At 42.1% G+C, this 20323-nt stretch overlaps 1 protein-coding gene across 1 annotated transcript in view; it reads left to right on the plus strand.

Moving 5' to 3' along the window:
• The window catches only part of LOC140424954 (sorcin-like), an 85582-nt gene extending 68287 nt beyond the window's left edge, over positions 1-17295 (plus strand). Inside the window, exons 5-8 of the mRNA XM_072508675.1 lie at positions 8284-8431; positions 11483-11596; positions 14778-14836; positions 16839-17295. Of these exons, the coding sequence (XP_072364776.1) occupies positions 8284-8431; positions 11483-11596; positions 14778-14836; positions 16839-16865 (348 nt within the window). The 3' untranslated portion in view covers positions 16866-17295. The remainder of the gene's footprint in view (positions 1-8283; positions 8432-11482; positions 11597-14777; positions 14837-16838) is intronic.
• The last annotated feature ends 3028 nt before the right edge of the window (positions 17296-20323 follow it).

Consider the following 20323-nt stretch of genomic DNA (forward strand, 5'->3'; position numbering starts at 1 on the left):
TGACCCCTGGTTCTGGACACACTCATCATTGGTAACATCTTCCCTGCATCTATCCTGTCTAGTCCCGTTAAAATGCTATAAGTCTCTCTGAGATACCCCCTCATTCTTCTGAATTCCAACGAGAACAATTCCAAGCTAGTCAATCTCTCCACATTTGACAGTCCCGCCATCCCTGGAATCAGTCTGGTAAACCTTCACTGCACTCACTCGAGAGCAAGAACATCCTTCCTCAGAGAAGGAGACCAAAACTGCACGCAATTTCCAGGTGTGGCCTCACCAAGGCCTGATATAATTGCAGCAACACATGCCTGCTTCTATATTCAAAACCTCTCTCAATGAAGGCCAACATACCATTAGCCTTCTTTACCGCCTGCTGCACCTGCATGCTTCCCTTCAGCGACTGGTGCACAAGGACACCCATGTCCCGCTGCACATTCCCCTCTCCCAATTCAGGTAATAATCTGCCTTCCTATTTTTGCTTCCAAAGTGAATAACCTCACACTTAGCCAAATTATACTGCATCTGCCATTGATTTGCCCACTCGCCCAACCTGTCCAGATCATGCAGGAGGATCCCTGCATCCTTGTCACAATTCACCCTCCCACCTAACTTGGTATCATCTGCAAACTTTGAGATGTTACATTTTGTTCCCTCGTTCAAATCATTTATATATATTGTGAATAGCTGGGGTCCCAGCACGATCCCTGTGGTACCCCACTAATTACTGCCTGCCAATTTGAAAATGACCCATTAATCCCTACTCTTTGTTTCCTCTCTGCCAACCAGTTTTCTACCCACCTCAATACATTTCCCGCAATCCCATGAGCTTTAATTTTGCACAATAATCTCTTATGCGGGACTTTGTCAAACGCCTTCTGAAAGTCCAAATATACCACATCGACTGGCTCCCCCTTGTCAACTGTACTGGTTACATCTTCAAAGAATTCCAACAGATTTGTCAAGCATGATTTTCCCTTCATAAATCCATGCTGACTCAGACTGATGCTGCCACAGCTTTTTAAATGTTCCGGTGGGGACCTGTTGGAATTCTTGACTCTCGAGAAGGTTAAGTTTGAACTGAGGGGAAGGATAGAGGGGTTCTACAATTCATGGGCGTTATTCATTATACACTTTCAAGAATTGGATCACAATGAATATTAGTGGTGGGGGAAGGGTGGGAAAGAGTGTGTTGGGGGTAGGGGGACTGTAAGTGTTAATGGTGACTATGGGTGAGTCCTGATTCCTTTTTGTTCTTTGTTTATGTTAACATGCGGGCAGTTGTTTGGGGGGTTTTGGGAGGATGGAATTGTTGTTGATATGGGGATTGACATTATATTCGTTACTACTTTTTGTTTATTGTTGGTGGGTGTAAATTTGGGAGAAATTGAAAAAGGAGGAGAATAAAAATATTTATTTTTTTAAAAAAAAAAGAAAGGTAGCAGAGATAATTCTGGAAACTATAGGCCGGTGAGCCTCACATCGGTAGTAGGTAAATTATTGAAGAGAATTCTCAGGGATAGGACTCATTAGTGATAGACAGCATGGTTTTGTGAAGGGGAGGTTGTGCCTCACTAACATGATCGAGTTTCTTGAGCAGGTGACAAAGATGACTGATGAGGGGAGGGTGGTGGTTTACATGGACTTCAGTAAAGCCTTTGACAAGGTGCTTCATGGAAGACTGGTACAAAAGGTCAAGTCACATGGGATCAGAGGTGAGGTGGTAAGATGGATACAAAACTGGCTCGGTCACAGAAGGCAAAGGGTAGCAGCAAAAGGGTGTTTTTCTGAATGGAAGGTTGTGACTAGTGGTGTTCCACGGGGATCTGTGCTGGGGCCTCTGTTGTTTGTAGTATACATAAACGATTTGGAGGAAAATGTAGCGGGTCTGATTAGTAAGTTCACGGGTGACACCACGGTTGGTGGAGTGGCAGATAGCATTGAGGATTGTCAGAGGATAGAGCAGGACATAGATAGGTTGAGACTTGGGCAGAGAAATGACAAATGGAGTTTAATCCGGCAAATGTGAGGTAATGCATTTTGTAAGTCTAACATAAGAGGGGAAATATACCGTAAATGGCAAAACTCTTAGGAATATAGAAAGTCAGAGAGATCTGGACGTGCAAGTCCACAGATCTTTGAAGATGGCAACACAAATGGATAAGGTAGTCAAGAAAGCATCCGGAAGCCTTGCCTTCATTGGACGGGGCATAGAGTATAAAAACTAGCAAGTCATGCTACACTTGTATAGAACGTTGGTTAGGCCGCCCTTGGAATATTGTGCATAATTCTGGTTGCCACACTACCAGAAGGATGTGGAGGCTTTGGAGAGGGTGCAGAGGAGGTTTACCAGGATGTTGCCTTGTCTGGAGGGTGTTAGCTATGTGGAGAGGCTGAATAGACATGGACTGTTTTCATTAGAAAGACGGAGGTTGAGGGGTAAACTGATAGAGGTCTACAAGGTTCTGAGGGGCATGGATAGAGTGGATGGGCAGGCACTCTTTCCCAGGGTGGAGGGGTCAGTCACCAGAGGGCATAGGTTTAAGGTCCGTGGGGCAAAGTTTAGAGGAGATGTGCAAGGCATGTTTTTTACGCAGCGGATGGTGAGTGCCCAGCTGACTAAATCGTTCCTCGTATGATAATTGTGCCATCCCAGTAATGAGTCTGGAGAACCTTTGCTGCACTCCCTCAATGAAAAGTATATCTTTAGATAAGGAGACCAAAACTGCACATCATACTGCAGGTGTGGTCTCACCAAGGCCCTGTACAGCTGCAGTAAGACTTCATTGTTCCTATTCGCAAGTCCTCTTGCAATGAATGCCAACATACCATTTGTCTTCCTAATTGTTTATTATACCTGCATGTTTTCTTTCAGTGACTGGTATACTAGGACACTCAAGTTCCTTTGTACATCAATATTTCCCAGTCTATCACAATTTAAACAATACTCCGCCATTCTGTTTCTCTGCACATTTATCCACGCTGTACTACATCTGCCATATTTTCCCACTCAACTTGTCTAAATCATCTTGAAGCCTCTTAACATCCTCCTCACCATCCACATTCCCACCCATTTTCATGGTGTCAGCAAACTTCCCTCATCCAAATCATTAATGTATATTTGAATATCTGGGGCCCAAGCACTGATTCCTGCAGGACACCACTAGTCAGTGTCATGAGAATGTCGCTTTAAGAAATGTTTGGCTGCTCCTGTTACTGCAGTGATGTCAGAGTGTGGGTCAAGCTGAGCTCTGGTTCTGTTTTTTAGTTTCACTTTGAGAAAAGCTTGGGTGTGTCTGTGTCTTTTTGGTTTCTTTTTTCAGTGTGTTGCAGTTGAAGTCAGCCAAAGCAGCCACACTGTTGAGCTCTCTGCCATGAAAGACTATCTTTGGATTTGGTGAATTCAGAATTATAAGATGTTCTTAGTAGTGAATGTAAACCCTGATGTGCTTCTGTTTAAAGGTTTGTTAAGTCTTCTGGGTGTTAAAAGGACAGCTTACAGATTACTTAGTGTTGTATTCTTTGGGGGGTGTATTTTATTTACTGGTTGCTAAGATGTTCACTTTGTTTTAGAAAGGTTAACTTGAGTTCATAGAATAAACATTGTTTTGCAGTTTTCAAAAATACTTGTCCATTTCTGAAGTACCACACTTGTAGAGTGGGCCCTGTGTTCCCCATACCACAATCTATTAAACATTGTGGGTCAGGTGAACTCCATGATACACTTTGGGGTTCTCTAAACCCTGGGCCATAACATCATCATCTGCCACTCCGAAAAAGACCTATTTATTTCAACTTTGTTTCCTGTCTGCTCATGGGCGGCACAATGATTAGCACTGCTGCCTCACAGCACCAGGGACCCGGGTACAATCCTGGTGACTGTTGAGTTTACATGCTCTTCAAGTGTTTGCGGGTGCTCCGGTTTCCTCCCACAGTACAAAGATGTGCACGTTAAGTGAATTGGCATGCTAAAATTGCCCCTTAGTGTGCAAAGATGTGCAGTTTAGTTGAGGTTATGGGGATAGAACGGGGAGTGGGCCTAGGTAGGATGGTCTTTCAGCGTGTCGGTGCAGACTCGATGGACCAAATGACCTCCTGCACAGAGTGGTTTGACAAGAAGGCCTCTGTATTATGCACTTAGGCCCTTGACTGAAACCGAACAACACTAAGCCATCATCAGGAAAAAAATCCTTGCAGCGACTGGTGCATGGGAAAAATGTTCCAACTATGTCTTAGCCCAACTGTTAAAATAGAAAACTGATTACAAGCCACTGAAATACGTCATAATGTTAGCATTATTGATCATCTATGATGTGCAGTTGGTGGTCCCATGAGCACTGGTCCTGGTGGACCTCCAGAAAATTCCCCAAACTCATCTTGGTATTACCAAGTGTCAGGCCAGCGTGGAACAGTCCATATGGTGGCCAGGCATCTTGCCATTCACAGACGGGAGCAGAAAGAATCATTCTGCTTCTCCCTTTTCCATCCAGGCCATGGGAGTGCCTTGGTATGGACCTATTCAAATTCAAAGGGAAAGTATTTCTCATCATTGTGGATTATTATTCCCGGTGGATTGAGGGGCAGGAACTATATGGCCTCCCCTCTGAAGCTGTTATTGCCTCTCTGAAGATGATGTATTCCATGTACTGTATTTTGGACATTGTCGTCTCTGACAATGGGCCACGATTCGCCAACATGTGTTGCCAATCCTTTGCAGCATTATATGTTTTTTTTTTCCACATCACAAATTTGCTAAGGTTTAAGACCATAGACCATAAGACATGGGAGCAGAATTAGTCCATTCGGCTCATCGAGACTTCTCTGCCATTCAATCATGGCTGATTTGTTTCTCAACCCCATTCTCCTGTCTTCTCCCCATAACCCCGAATACCCTTATTAATCAAGAACATATCTATCTGTCTTAAAGACACTGTGATTTGGCCTCCACAGCCTTCTGCGACAAAGACTTCCATAGATTCACCACCCTCTGGCTGAAATAATTCCTCCTCATCTCTGTTTTAAAGGATCGTCTCTTCAGTCTGAGGCTGTGCCCTTGGATTCTAGTTTCTCTTACTATTGGAAACATCCTCTCCACGTCCACTCTATCTAGGCCTTTCAATATCCTGTAGGTTTCAATAAGATCCCCCCTCATCCTCCTAAACTCCAAAGCTCTTCATTTCAGGGATCATTCTTGTGAGCCTTCTCTGGACGCTTTCCATGGCCAGCACATCCTTCCTTAGATATGGGGCCCAAAACTGCTCACAATACTCCAAATAGGGCCTTATACAACCTCAAGTACATCCCTGCTCTTGTATTCTAGCCCTCTCAAGATTAATGCTAATGTTGCATTTGCCTTCATAACTGCCGACTGAACCTGCACATTAACCTTAAGGGAATCTTGTCTAGGACTCCGAAGTCTCTTTTGTGCTTCTGATTTCCCAAGCCTTTCCCCATTTAGAAAATAGTCTGTGCCTCCATTCTTCCTACCAAAGTGCATAACCACACACTTTTCCACATTGTATTCCATCTGCCACTTCTTTGCCCACTCTCCTGGCCAGTCCAAGTCCTTCTGCAGCCCCCCTGCTTCCTCGATACTATCTGTCCCTCTACAGATCTTTGTATCTGGAGGTCAACAGAGAGGGGTGCGCGTTAAAGACCTCAGAAAAAAAAGATCTTTAGTTAGCCCGGCTCCACTGCTGCCTACATCATTGCAGAAAGACTTCACGCTATGCGAGCTTTTAATGGATCACAGGCTAAGAACCCAACTTCCTTCCCTTCCTTATTATATAAGACCACAACAATACCTGACAGAAGGAAGGTTATGGAGCAGGCCAAGACCGCACATTCAACCAACAGACCATCCCACACAAAAGGGGAAAGGTGGTGAGGATTCGGGGTCAGTAGTGAGAAGATACCATAATGGGAAGGTTGTAATAACCAAGATCAGATCTTGTCCAGATAGAAACTGGTATCAGAAATAGGAGTGCCTTGATTTTGATGAACAAGAAGCCAAATGGGCTGTATATCCTGATCCTCAGGAGGAAATTACAACTGCAGAACCAAGAAATGATGATCCTCAGAGAATGAGTTTGGAGCGAACAGATCCTCAACAACCTCAAAAAGAACTCTGCGTGTTCAGGGAGATTGTTGAAACCACTGTTAACCCTGTAAAAGCACAGACTTTGGGGGAAGGTATAGGAGTAGGTGTATCTAACATGTAAACACAATGATTTGGAAGAGGTATAGTGTAAAGGGTTAACTCCGCAATAGCCTGAGCATGTGTGTAAGGAGCTAAATAGCAATGATGTCACACAAAGAGAACAAAGAAAATCTGGGAGAGAAGCAATGCCTGATTCTCGTTACTTAACTCAACCACCAGCAAGTACTGTTACTTTTTCTTCCTGATTATTGCTAAAAGCTTGCCCACCACTGACCAGCTTGTATTTGGCAGAAATAAACAAAAGTGTCACATTTACCACTCTTAAGTTCTCGAGCACCTCCCAATACATAGAAAAGCTTATGGCAAGCCCTTCCACTAGTAACTGCAATTCAACTTCCATTAGCAACCCGGGAGGCAAACCATCTGGGCCAGATGATTTATCCATTCTAAGCATAGCCAGTCTTTTCCTATCACTTTTCACTCCATCCGTTACCTGCACCATCTCTGCTTCTACTGACGTTTTGTCAGTATGTTCTTACTTAGTACAACTGCTACAAAGTACACATTCTAGCTTGCCTTCATCTCTAAACATTATTCATCCTTTGACCCCCCAATAGGTCTCACCCAGCCTCTTACCAGCAGTGTACTAATTTAAATGCCGGTAGAAGATTGTTGGGCTCCCTTTCATGCTAATTGCCATTCCATTGTCATAATCTCTCTTTGGCAGTCTTATTTTCCTCTTCATCTCACCTCTCACTCATTTGAAGAATTCACCTGATGTGAATCATACACCCTCTTGTTTTTTTTGTCACATCACTTTCTCGTTCGTCATCCAAGGAGCACTGACTTTAATTCTCCTTCCTTTTGCCTGTGTTGAAAATTACCCAGCCTGTACCTGAAACGTCTTCTCCTTTAAAAACCTTTGTTGTATTTTTCCTTGTTTATCTTTGGTTCCATTTAAATTCCCCCTCATACATAGAAACATTCATAGAAAATAGAAGCAGGAGGCGTTCATTCAGCCCTTCCAGCCTGCTCTGCAGTTCATTATGTACATGGCTGAACATCAAGTTCAATACCAAAGTACCAATCCCACCTCTTCGCGCGCCCCCCCCCCCCCCCTATATCCCTTAATCCTTTTAGCCTCAAGGGCTATATCTAACTCCTTCTTGAAATTACACTTTTTTGGCCTCAACTACTTCTTGTGGCAGTGAATTCTTCAGACTCACCACTCCCTGGGTGAAGAAATTTGTCCTCACTTCAGTCCTAAAAGATTTACCCCTTGTCCTCAAACTATGACCCCTGATTCTGGACTATCCCACCATCGGGAACATTCTTTCTGAATCTACCCCGTCTTATCCTGTGAGAATTTTGTAAATTTCTATTAGATCCCCTCTCACTCTTCTAAACTCCCATGACTATAATCCTACCCAAATTAGTCTTTCCTGATATGACAGTCCTGCCATCCTAGGAATCAGCCTGGTCAATCTTTGCTGCACTCCCTCCATAGCAAGAACATCCTCTCATTGGGCACTTCACAGAATTTACAGCACAGAAATTGGTCCAACTGGTCTATACTGGTGTTTATGTTTCACTCAAGCCTCTACCCACCCTACTTCATCTAACTCGATCAACTATTCCTTTCTCCTTCATATAAAGTAAGTAAAGTTGCCATATTCCCATATGACCATAGGCTGCTTTCCCCTTTGAGGGGGAGAGCTGACTGGTGGTAATTTAACCTGAGATCCCCACACCTCAGGCGAGGGGAAAGGCTGAGAAGGCAGACCTTCATGAATAACCTCAGACGGTATGGAAATTGAACCCGTGCTGCTGGCCTTGCTCTGCATCACGAACCAGCTGTCCAGCCAACTGAGCTAAACCGGCCTCCTTCATATACTTCGTGTAGAGAAAAGATGATTTAAGATAGACTACACACTGTACAATTAGTGCTTGGTGAAGTCTTTTAATTAGCTACAAAATTGACATTGTTGCAGACTCTTTCAAGTTACTTCTTTAAGCTTTCTATTAATTCATTTGTACCATATTACAGTTAAATGTTGACTTTAGTATTTGTTTAGTAGTAAATGATCACTTTCAAAGACATTTTGACCCTTAATGGTAATTTCCAGCGAGATATGTCTGGCACAATGGGTTTTCCAGAATTCAAAGAGCTGTGGACTGTTTTGAGTAACTGGCGGCAGAACTTTTCTTCTTTTGACCGAGATCGGAGTGGAACTGTGGAGCCTCAGGAACTACAACAGGCTATTAGTGCTATGGGTAAGTGAGAGATTTTATGCATTAATATTCATTTATTAATTTCTATTCTAACCTCCCAACTACTGCAGCAACGCAACAATTGTCTCAGATGTCCACTCTAGCTCAGTTGGTAGCACTCTCATCCCTCAGTCACTGGTTCAAGTCCCAGTGCAGGGCTTGGTCAGACAAATTCAGGCTGACACTCTCGTGCAGTTCTGATGGAGTGCCGCACTGTTCGAGGTGCCGTTTTTGGATGAGATTTTAAACAAGGCTCCATCTACCTGCTTGGGTGGATGTAAAAAAATCGCATGGTTCTATTTCGGAGAAGAACACAGATTTTATTGCGGTGTCCTGGCCAAAATTTATTACTCAATTAACATCACATAAATAGATTATTATTACCGCATTCCTGTCCGTGCCAGTTTGCAGTGGACATGATGGATGTTGCGTTTCCTACATTACTACAATAACTACACTTCAAAACTACTTTATCAGTGTTTTGAGAGTGCTTTGAGGCAGTGGTCATGAAAAGTGCAATATAAATGGAAGATTTTTTTTCATTTACAAATTACCCAAAGTAATTGTCATAAGGTCACAATTAATAATTGCTCCAATTGTGTAGAATGCTTCCATGATGGAAGGAAGAGAATCTGTGGGAGAGGCCCTCACTGCTTTTACTTGATGTTGGATCTGTAGTGCAATGATCTGGTCAACTGTTATAGGAAAGACTGCAAACTGGGTGACCGCTTTGCAGAACACTTTTGGGCCGTCCGCAAGCAGGATCCTGACCTTGCTGTCGCTTAGCATTTCAACTCTCCATCCTGCTCTCATGTCTACATGTCTGTCCTTTGCCTGCTGCAATGTTCCAGTGAAGTCCAGCACAAACTGGAGGAATAGCATCTCATCTTCCAATTAGGCACGTTACAGCCTTCCGGACTTAACATTGAGTTCAACAACTTCAGACTGTGAACTCTCTCCTCCACCTTCACCTCAGTTTTACTTCGATCATTTATTTTAATTTCTTCCATCAATCTGTTTTTCCCTCACCACTGTTCCCCTTCCACCCAGCCCCATTTGGGCCATCTGTTGCCTATTCCTAGTTGTCTTTTGGCACACTGCTTACCTTTGTTCTGCCATAAATCATTAGATGGCAGCATGGTAGCATAGTGGTTAGCACAATTGCTTCATAGCTCCAGGGTCTCGGGTTTGATTCCCGGCTTGGGTCACAGTCTATGCGGAGTCTGCACATTCTCCCCGTGTGTGCGTGGGTTACCTCCGGGTGCTCCGGTTTTCCTCCCACAGTCCAAAGATGTGCAGGTTAGGTGGATTAGCCATGCTAAATTGCCCTTAGTGTCCAAAATTGCCCTTAGTGTTGGGTGGGGTTACTGGATTATGGGCATAGGGTGGGGGGGTGCGCTTGGGTAGGGTGGGTGCAGACTCGATGGGCCGTTTGGCCTCCTTCTGCACTGTAAATTCTATGATTCTTAACCCATTCTAATCTCTTAATGTGCCACTATCAGCAACCTTCTTAGTCTTGATCACCCCTATTTACAATCTCTTTCTGTCCACGACATCTTTGTCAATCTCTACTATGTTGGTCCTCTATCCAGCCCCACGACATCTCTGTCAATCTCTACTATTGCTGGTCCTCTATCCACCCCCACTGCTCCACACCCATCCAACAGTATAAATCTGATTCTATTTCCAGTACTCTTCCCTTTGACAAAGAGTCACCCCAGACTCGAAACATTAGCTTCCTTCTCTCTCCACAGATGCTGCCAGGCCAGCTAAGATTGTCCAGTATTTTCTGTTTTTATTTCCGATTCCAGCATCCACTATTGCCTTTATCTGAGGAAAGATAGCATTGCCTTTTAAAGGCAAGAAGATCAGACCAGAAAGTATGAGGAAAATGTTAGTCTTGATTTATTTGGAAATCAGGACACCAAAAGATCTAACTGAAATTTTTTTGAAAAAAACTTTTAAAAGATGAGGATATATAGTAAACTAAGTCTAAGTAATGTTAATGTAACTGCCACTGCTGCCTGGTCAGTGGAGCTATATGCAAGCTAAGAACCATAGATTGCCTGACCAATGTTCTGGAGCCATTACAAAATTAGTGTTCGCTCTACATGGCTATTGCTGGGTATTGATACCTAATTTTTAACGGTGCTTTTATTTTCCTTCGAGAGAGGGGTCAATGACAAAAATGTGCTGAAAATTTAATATTTTTCACTCTACTAATACAAATCCTTTGATCATTGCAGCCATTTAAAAAAAAAAAAAAAAAATCGTAGACTTAACAGTCTAACGTGTTTCAGAGAAAATTGTGAATTTCATTAAAGGCTGCAAAACTATATAGGCATGACCTGGTCGACTAAACCTTCTTCTGGAAGTTTGCAAAGCTACATAAAACCAAGGCCCCAAAGAGTGAATTATTTTAAAACATCAAAATTTCATAAATGTTTATTCCCTTTTAAAATGTTGCTGAATATTTTGACTTGATGACAAACCAGATTGTTGCAACTATTACTTCAACTGTGGTTGGTGTTTGAACTATCATGTCATGTTTTGGTGATATTTTAAATTGTCAAATTTAAACCCTAAATTTGGTGACTGTTCCATTACTTCATGAATTCACCATTACTTTTCTAGATGTGACACATTTTACTTTATATTTAAAAATAAAACACAGAAAATATCCAGGGAGGTGTCTTTGGCAATATTTGTGATGCTGTATTTTTACAAAAAACATCCAGGCATCACAATTCTAAAAGGTTCAGCTGGTTTAAAATTTCCAAGAACACTACTGTGAATATTGAGATTTCTAAACCGCCTGTTCTATATGGCGATCATCTAAATTCTGCAAAACATGTCAAAATATACAGTCTGTTTGGATTTTCTATCAGCACAATGTGCCCAACCCACCCCGTTTAAAAGAAAAATCTAGTTAAATTATCCAGTTATTTTGCAATCTGAATGTTTATGTGCAAAATGTTGTTTCAGGTTTTCAGAGAGGTATAAAGACTATGTAACATTCTGAATTTTTTATTTTCTATCCATTTCATTGACTAGGGTACAGATTGTCTCCTCAAGGTTTGAACGGAATAGTAAAGCGATATAGCACCCATGGGAAGATCTCATTTGATGATTATGTAGCCTGTTGTGTGAGACTCCGGGCTCTAACAGGTATGTATCTCCTCTACAAATGTGGTACATTGTACTGCATAAATAGGTAACATTGCAGATATCAAAACAAAAAATAATGCAAATATGTTAGTTGGTCTGATAGAATCTATGGAGAGAGAAGTAGAGTTAACAAAGTGCGATGACCCTTCATCTCGCTCCACAGATGCTGCAGAGCTGCTGTGTGTTTCGAGCATTTTCTGATACTATTTGGGATTTCGGGCATCGGTAGTTCTATGATCTTATATTTGCAAGATCAGTAAAAGCTATGACTACTGATTAATTGTTCAGAAAAAATGTTTTCAAGCTGCATTGCTTTTGGTAATAATGAAATTGAAGTGTCGCTTAAGATTTCTGAATTTTTCCAGTCTTCCGTGGCTGATGTGATGTTCAGGCATATTTTAACCTAGTATCTTTAACCTTCAGATAATTTTAAAAATTCATTCTTGAGATATGGGTGTCATTAGCAAAGCTCTAGTTGCCCTGGGAATATTTATCTAATTAGCCTTCAAAAGATGCAGTGGTTTCTGTTTTGTAGGCATCCCCTGGCAAAGTATTCTTTGCTGCAATACCGACTCCATAAAGATATAGAATAATACAAATTGTATTATAATAGGTTGCGGAGTAATTTCAGCAGGGTCAGTGGTGATTTTTATTTTGTCATATTCGCATTAGCAACTTGGCAATTACATATTTTCATACATTTATTTATGAGTCCCCAGTCAATGGGCAAGGAAGTGTTGCTGTGCTTAAATCTGATCTGGGGTATAATAACTAACCCATATTCATCCCAGTATATTCTGACTGAATTAATGCTGGTTCATGCAATGGGCACAAGATATTCCATGAAAGCTTTAACTCGTTGATGCCCATAATAAACTAATACAGTGGAGCCTATAAATTTGGTGATTATAATTGCCAATGGTTTTGTATCAGAGTCTGACAGAGGAGGAAGTGTGTACAGATAATGGAGCTGCTTTTGTTGATTAGCAGCTCTGATTCTGGGTTGGTTCTGTTGAATAACACAACTTGCAGTAATTGGTGACCAGGAAAAACATTTGTTCATGAGATGTGAACTTCACTGGCAAGGCCAGTATTTGTCAGTCCTGATACCCTTGAAATGGTTTGGTGAGCCGCTTTCTTGAACTGGTGAAATCCAAGTGCTGTGTAGGTACAGTGCAGTTACAGAGGCAGTCCAAGATTTTTGACCGAGTGATAGTGAAGGAACAGCAGTGGAGTTCCACGTCACAATGCTGAGTGACTGGAGGGGTGGTGGTGTTCCCACTTGCCTAATGGCCTTGTTCTTCTGGGTGGTATGTTTGGAAAAGGCCATCTACAGTGCATCTCTTTTATGATACACTGCTGGCACTGTGCTTTAATCGTGGAAGGAGTGAATGTTGAAGGTGATGGATGGAGTGCTTAGCAAGTGGATGAAATTGCCCTGGACATTGTCATGCCTTTTGAGTGTTGTTGGAGCTGCATTCATCTAAGCAAGTGCAGAGTATTCTTTCACAGACATGACTTGTGCCTTGTAGATGGTCGACAATGTTTCGGGAGTCAGGAGGTAAGGTACTCACTGCAGAATTCCAAGCTTCTGAACTGCTCTTGGAGCTATAGCCTATATGGCTGGTCAGTTCAGTTTGTGGTTAATGATAGCCCCCAGGTTGTTGATGGTAAGGGATTCAGTGATGGTAATGCAGTTGTATAATAAGGAGCGAGAGTTAGAATCTCTCTTGTTGGAGGTGGTCATTGCCTGTCACTTATGTGATAAAAATGTTACTGAATGTTGTACACATATTGTTGCCTGTGGGGAAGGACTGCTCCAGTATCTGAGGGGTTGCGAATGCTACTGGACATTGTGTCATCATCAGCAAAGATCCCCGCTTCTGACATTATGCTTGAGGGAAGGACATTGATGAACCAGTTTAAGATGGTTAGGTCCAGGACACTAACTGAGGTACTCCTGTGGTCATGTCTTGCACTGAGCTGATGGGCCTCCAACAACCACACTGTCATCCTTTTTGCTGGTTATGACTCCCAACTAGTGGAGAGTTTTCTCTCTTGATTCTCATTGATTTCAGTCCTTGATGTCAAAGCGAGTCACTTTTACCTCTCATCTTGAGTTCAAGCCGATTGGTACACGTTTGGACCCAGGCTATAATGAGGGCAGGAGATGAATGGTCCCAGCAGAATCCACTGTACAGGGAATTATTTACACAGCCCAAAGTATTTACACAGTAAATTTGTGTAGAGAGGGAGAATAGTATTTCATTCTGTTTTGATTCATGTTGGAGTCATGACGCTCAAAGTAAAACAGAGATTAGATTATGTTGCAACACACCCTTCTTTATTCCTCTTTATTTGAACATTAGCAAACACTAAGTTTTGTTAAATAGAAGTTCTAAAGTGCAACTTTAGCTGTCAATTTTTTTTTTTTTTTTTTTTTTTTGTTGGTCTTTATTTAAAGAAAGTGAAAATTAAAAATGATTATGCGCAGCTAGTACCTTAATTGTGACCTACCTGCCAATTGCACTGGAAGAAGAACACAGTTGAATACACTTACGAAATTACCATTTAAGGAAGAGTTTTGTGCTGTCAAATCACCGCTTTCTTTCATGATGATTGCTAATCCATGTCCACAGTGCAGACTTTCATTGATTTCTTCTAAAATTAATTAACAATTCCTTCAGATGTGTTCTTACAATTAAAATTGTATTTGCTCTTTAGAACATTACATTGTGACTTTTAAGTTCAAGGTTCGAGGTGTTTTCAAGTTTCCTTGATATTGAAACAAAACTTAATTTTAAAACTGTTTTTAATCGAATACAAAATTGTATATTTTAAATGAGCGTAGTAATTAGATTAGTTTTCTGTGGTGGAACTTGAATCCTCTTCTATTTGCCTATATCATTGTTTGGCTGTTCTCTATCAACGGAACTATTCGGTAAAGCCAAGGAAATACCTTTAAGCAGTTAAATCATGGTGGTGTGCCATTTAGGTTGCTTTCTGTCTTTAAAAATGCATTGTTTGATAAGAAAATGGGACATGAATCTTTGAGTGGGGAGCTCAGTTTGGAAACCTATAGGCTAAGCATTCCATATAGCTTCACTACATAATTTGTAAATCCTGTATTTGTCTAATTCGTTATTACTCAAATATGTTTTGCTTTTTTGTTTCCCATCAGAGGCCTTCAGAAGAAGAGATGGTTCCCAACAAGGAGTTGTTAGTTTTGCATATGATGATGTGAGTGCAGATGAGTTTTTATTTACTCTTGCAGATTAATTTTATTAGCTGAATCGCTATACTAATCTAACTGAGGGGAAGAACTGTTTACTTGACTTATATTCAACTCCATTTCACGAGGATGCAATTTTCAACCCCTCGGAATTCACAATGCTGCTCAGACATGACGATGCAACTCGCTGCAAATTGAAATCCAATGTAAATTATTTGTTTCAAGCTTTTCGATTGGTTCAGTATACAATCATGTCCCAGTTTTCTGATTAATTGATTGTGCTTCTATTGCAAAAAGGTGAAATTGAGCTCCCTTTTAGTTACTATTACAATCACCACTTAAATCTGCATAGCTGCCTGCCAAACATGGAAAAGAAACAGGCAAGCTGCAACTTTGTGTTGTTTTCCAGCACATTTTCAACTCCCTGGCAACTAATGCCACCCATCATCAGGCATAGTCTCCATTGTGTCCGTGCCATCAAATGAGAAACCAAGAAGCCTCAGCCCTCGGCTGCCACTTGCTTCCCATTCTATATTTTATCCCCTCTCTCTATCTCTCTCAGTCACTGAGTACTATTTAACCACTCACTTTAGAAAAGCTGCTGAATTGTCGTTTAAAAACACCATTTCACTACTGGCATTTGGGGAAAGGAAGCTGGCAGTCCTCCCCTGGAAGGCATTCATTGTGACTCAATAACATGTTGCAGCTGATAATTTCTCCTGAAATGCCCTAACAAGTCAGAGAGTTGTTAGGACAACCAGGGATAAGCAAAAGCTGGGTTTGACTGCGTCCCCCACAAGTTACAAATGCTCTGTTCTTAATGCACAAATAAGACTATAAGACATAGAAGCAGAAGTAGGCCCATCGAGTCTGCTCCGCTATTCAATGAGATCATGACTGATCTGATATGATCATCCTCAACTCCACTTTTCTGACTTATCCTCTTAACCCTTGACTCCTTTACTGATTAAAAATCTGTCTCTCGGAACTTTGAACATACTCAACGATCCAATCTCGCCAGCCTTCTGTGGTAAAGAATTCCACAGATTCTCTGCCCTCAGAAGAAATTCCTCCTCATCTCTTGTCTTAAATGGGCAACCCCTTACTCATAGATTATGCATTTGGCCCTAGACTTTCCCACAAGGGGAACCATTTACCTGTCAATCCCCCTGAGAATTCTATATGTCTCCATAAGGCTCTGTCTCATTCTTCCAAACTCCAATGAGTACAGACTCAACCTTCCCCTATTTAAAAAATCCCTCCGTTATCGGGATCCGCCTAGGTATGAAACCTCTGAGGTCAGGACTGTTCACATTTTTAAAAATATAGAAGTATAAACCGATTGTTTAATGGCCAAAATTTGAAATATTTTTATTTTACTTGAGAAAGTTTGGGGACATTTATGATTATAGCTGAAGTCTAGACATTACGTTTTACTCCAAATTCGGTAGTTTATGCCGAGGCATGTTCGGTAGTTTATGCCGCTTGCAAGTATCAGAAATTAGTGTACATAGTACCCTAAATGGAATAAGGCAAAGTAACCTATATGGTATGGGGAAAATTCCATCCTTCAGCAGAAACAATAGCTCATTACCTTGAAAATTCCCTAAATCGAACTTCAAATGAGAGAAGTTTTTCACAATTTCCTGTTTAAAATTTCGACTCTGTTAAGCTTCCCATGAGTAACAATTGCAAGTCTAAATTTAGATCTCCATTCTGCTGAACTATTTGATTTCAGCCCAGACTAGTGGTCAAGACATTGCAATTGACCATGATTTCTGCTCCTGCTTGCTGTCTAGAAATGCCTGTTGGACATGTGGACAGCAGACTATCACCATCCACACTCATAGTTTATAACAGTCACTTGAGTGAGGTACTGGAGGGCAGCAGAATAAAGAGTTGAAATCTCTGGGCGAGGGATAAACATTAGAATTACAGTTGCTTACTTTTGTTTGATTTGCAAGTGAGAGTCCTAAACAATTGATAAACATTTTACAATTTCTTTTTCAGTTCATCATGTGCACCATGACTATTTAACCGAAGCAAGATTCAAAAGAAAACTATACTTTCCAAAAGAAACAAATCTTTTTTTTGAGTGCCCACTCTAATAGCCAGCTGCAACATTATGCAATGTTATACAGTATATATGTAAAGAAAAGTGCATGAAACGGAATGTATGGGTTTTGGCTGATTATATAATGCTGCACTAGATAACTGCTGTGAAATCAGTTAACATTTTAATAATGATGGACATTAATTTTTGTACTGAATTCTGCCAAATACTGCTTGGTTTGACAGTGAACATTTTGAAAGCTTGTCTGAGCAACAAAAAACAATGTAGCTTCCATAATGAAGGTATTGAATTCAAATACATATGTTGCACAAATCCTGTCATATGTTTGGTTTATATTAATTGAAGTAGGGGTCATATAATGAGGAAAAACTCACATTAAAAGGAAATTGGAAATTGTTTAGTCAATGATTTTCCTAACATATTTGTAGAAGTGGGTACGTATAGGATATCCTTCACTCTGCACATGCTCATGAGTGCTTGGTTCAATGGTAGTGATCTTGTCTTTGGGTCAGAAGTGGGGTTTTGAGCCCCACTCCAGATGTGCAACACATTTGAATTGTCAGCCTAAATTATATTATCAAGGGATGGCTGCATTGTTGGATAATATCTTTCAGATGAGGTTTAAATTGAGTCATTGACCTTAAAATTAGAATTGGGTCATGCTCCCGGTGTAGCTCGTGCTGCACAAGCTTGATGAGGTCGGACACAGGTTCACGGAAAACAGGTCTTGTTTGTTTGTGTGGACTCCAATTGCAGTCAGTCAACAGTCTCAGGTGAGTTCATGGAGGGGGTGCAATGGCCATCCACAGCCTGTGAAAGTAATGAAAAGCCAGTGGGTGGACCAGTCAAGGCTCTCAAACCTACCTTTCAGGCAGCAGTCTCCAAGTGCAGCCTTTAGTGACCACTGAAGGCACCTGAAGAAACTAAATGCAGCATGAATGTGTTGCACGTTTTGATCCCAACAGCGTCGCCAATACTGTTGCTAATAATGATGTTGGTGAACCACAAGCCTTCCCTTGTATCAAATGACCACACAACCTGTTAGCTAGTTCAAAAGATGGTTTATTTACATACACAAGAGTTAACTTGACATGCAAGCACAATATCTACTACGAGGTAAACTACACCTATCAGCTACAATAACCTATACTTAACTTCAGGGTGACCGGCACTGAGCAAATGGATAAGGCCTTTAACTGGATTTCACTTGGCTGGTTCGAAGAAAGTGGCTCTGTCTCTGCTGGGCTCATCTGTCGGGTAGCGATTGTTGGTCTTGAACTTGGCTGGCTGTTCCTGCTACAGTTGCATGGCATAGGCCGGATCCAAAAGAGACAGAACACCTGTCTGCGTCCTCTTTTATCCCTCTGGGGTTTTGTGCTCTTTGGGGCGGTCCTTAACCCTGGACCCAATAGTTCGACAGGGCTCTAATCACTGTCTTTGATTTTGGCCAATAAAGGGCGGGCGCCTTGGTAGCTGGGTGGGTCCTTAGCGGTCATTGACCTTGGCAGTTGGGCTTTCTGAGTAAAGGGAGTGGCGCCGATCAGTCTGTGGCTGTACCGGTTTCTTGATTGGAGTTCTATTGTCCTGGGAAAATGGCCCATTAAAATGCAAACGAGAGGGGGGTTTCAATCAGGTCTGGTTACCTGTGCTTCAAATACACATAGGCTCTGTATCTGTCTGAGTCCTGGGTTGGCCATAATTCCCATGGTCCTTTGCAGGTGGCCCTCTTGGATGGCTACATCAGGCACAATCAACATTTGCAGAGGACATAGAACATAGAAAATACAGCACAGAACAGGCCCTTCGGCCCACGATGTTGTGCCGAACCTTTGTCCTAGATTAATCATAGATTATCATTGAATTCACAGTGCAGAAGGAGGCCATTCGGCCCCCCGAGTCCACACCAGCTCCTGGAAAGAGCACCCTACCCAAACTCAACACCTCCACCCAACACCAAGGGCAATTTGGACATTAAGGGCAATTTATCATTGGCCAATTCACCTAACCCGCACATCTTTGGACTGTGGGAGGAAACCGGAGCACCCGGAGGAAACCCACGCAGACACGGGGAGGACGTGCAGACTCCGCACAGACAATGACCCAAGCCGGAATCGAACCTGGGACCATGGATCTGTGAAGCAATTGTGCTATCCACAATGCTACCGTGCTGCCCTTAAGAACAAATAAATCTACACTATATCATTTTCCCGTAATCCATGTACCTATCCAACAGCTGCTTGAAGGTCCCTAATGTTTCCGACTCAACTACTTCCACAGGCAGTGCATTCCATGCCCCCACTACTCTCTGGGTAAAGAACCTACCTCTGATATCCCTCCTATATCTTCCACCTTTCACCTTAAATTTATGTCCCCTTGTAATGGTGTGTTCCACCTGGGGAAAAAGTCTCTGACTGTCTACTCTATCTATTCCCCTGATCATCTTATAAACCTCTATCAAGTCGCCCCTCATCCTTCTCCGCTCTAATGAGAAAAGGCCTAGCACCCTCAACCTTTCCTCGTAAGACCTACTCTCCATTCCAGGCAACATCCTGGTAAATCTTCTTTGCACCTTTTCCAGAGCTTCCACATCCTTCCTAAAATGAGGCGACCAGAACTGTACACAGTACTCCAAATGTGGCCTTACCAAAGTTTTGTACAGCTGCATCATCACCTCACGGCTCTTAAATTCAATCCCTCTGTTAATGAACGCGAGCACACCATAGGCCTTCTTCACAGCTCTATCCACTTGAGTGGCAACTTTCAAAGATGTATGAACATAGACCCCAAGGTCTCTCTGCTCCTCCACAATGCCAAGAACTCTACCGTTAACCCTGTATTCCGCATTCATATTTGTCCTTCCAAAATGGACAACCTCACACTTTTCAGGGTTAAACTCCATCTGCCACTTCTCAGCCCAGCTCTGCATCCTATCTATGTCTCTTTGCAGCCGACAACAGCCCTCCTTACTATCCACAACTCCACCAATCTTCGTATCGTCTGCAAATTTACTAAGGCAAGACCTACCCCTCGCAAATCCGTGCTGACTATCCCTAATCAAGCAGTGTCTTTCCAGATGCTCAGAAATCCTATCCTTCAGTACCCTTTCCATTACTTTGCCTACCACCGAAGTAAGACTAACTGGCCTGTAATTCCCAGGGTTATCCCTAGTTCCTTTTTTGAACAGGGGCACGACATTCGCCACTCTCCAATCCCCTGGTACCACCCCTGTTGACAGTGAGGACGAAAAGATAATTGCCAACGGCTCTGCAATTTCATCTCTTGCTTCCCATAGAATCCTTGGATATATCCCGTCAGGCCCGGGGCTCTTGTCTATCCTCAAGTTTTTCAAAATGCCCAACACATCTTCCTTCCTAACAAGTATTTCCTCGAGCTTACCAATCTGTTTCACACTGTCCTCTCC

The sequence above is a fragment of the Scyliorhinus torazame genome, chromosome 6, assembly GCF_047496885.1.
Source record: "Scyliorhinus torazame isolate Kashiwa2021f chromosome 6, sScyTor2.1, whole genome shotgun sequence".
Taxonomy (NCBI): domain Eukaryota; kingdom Metazoa; phylum Chordata; class Chondrichthyes; order Carcharhiniformes; family Scyliorhinidae; genus Scyliorhinus; species Scyliorhinus torazame.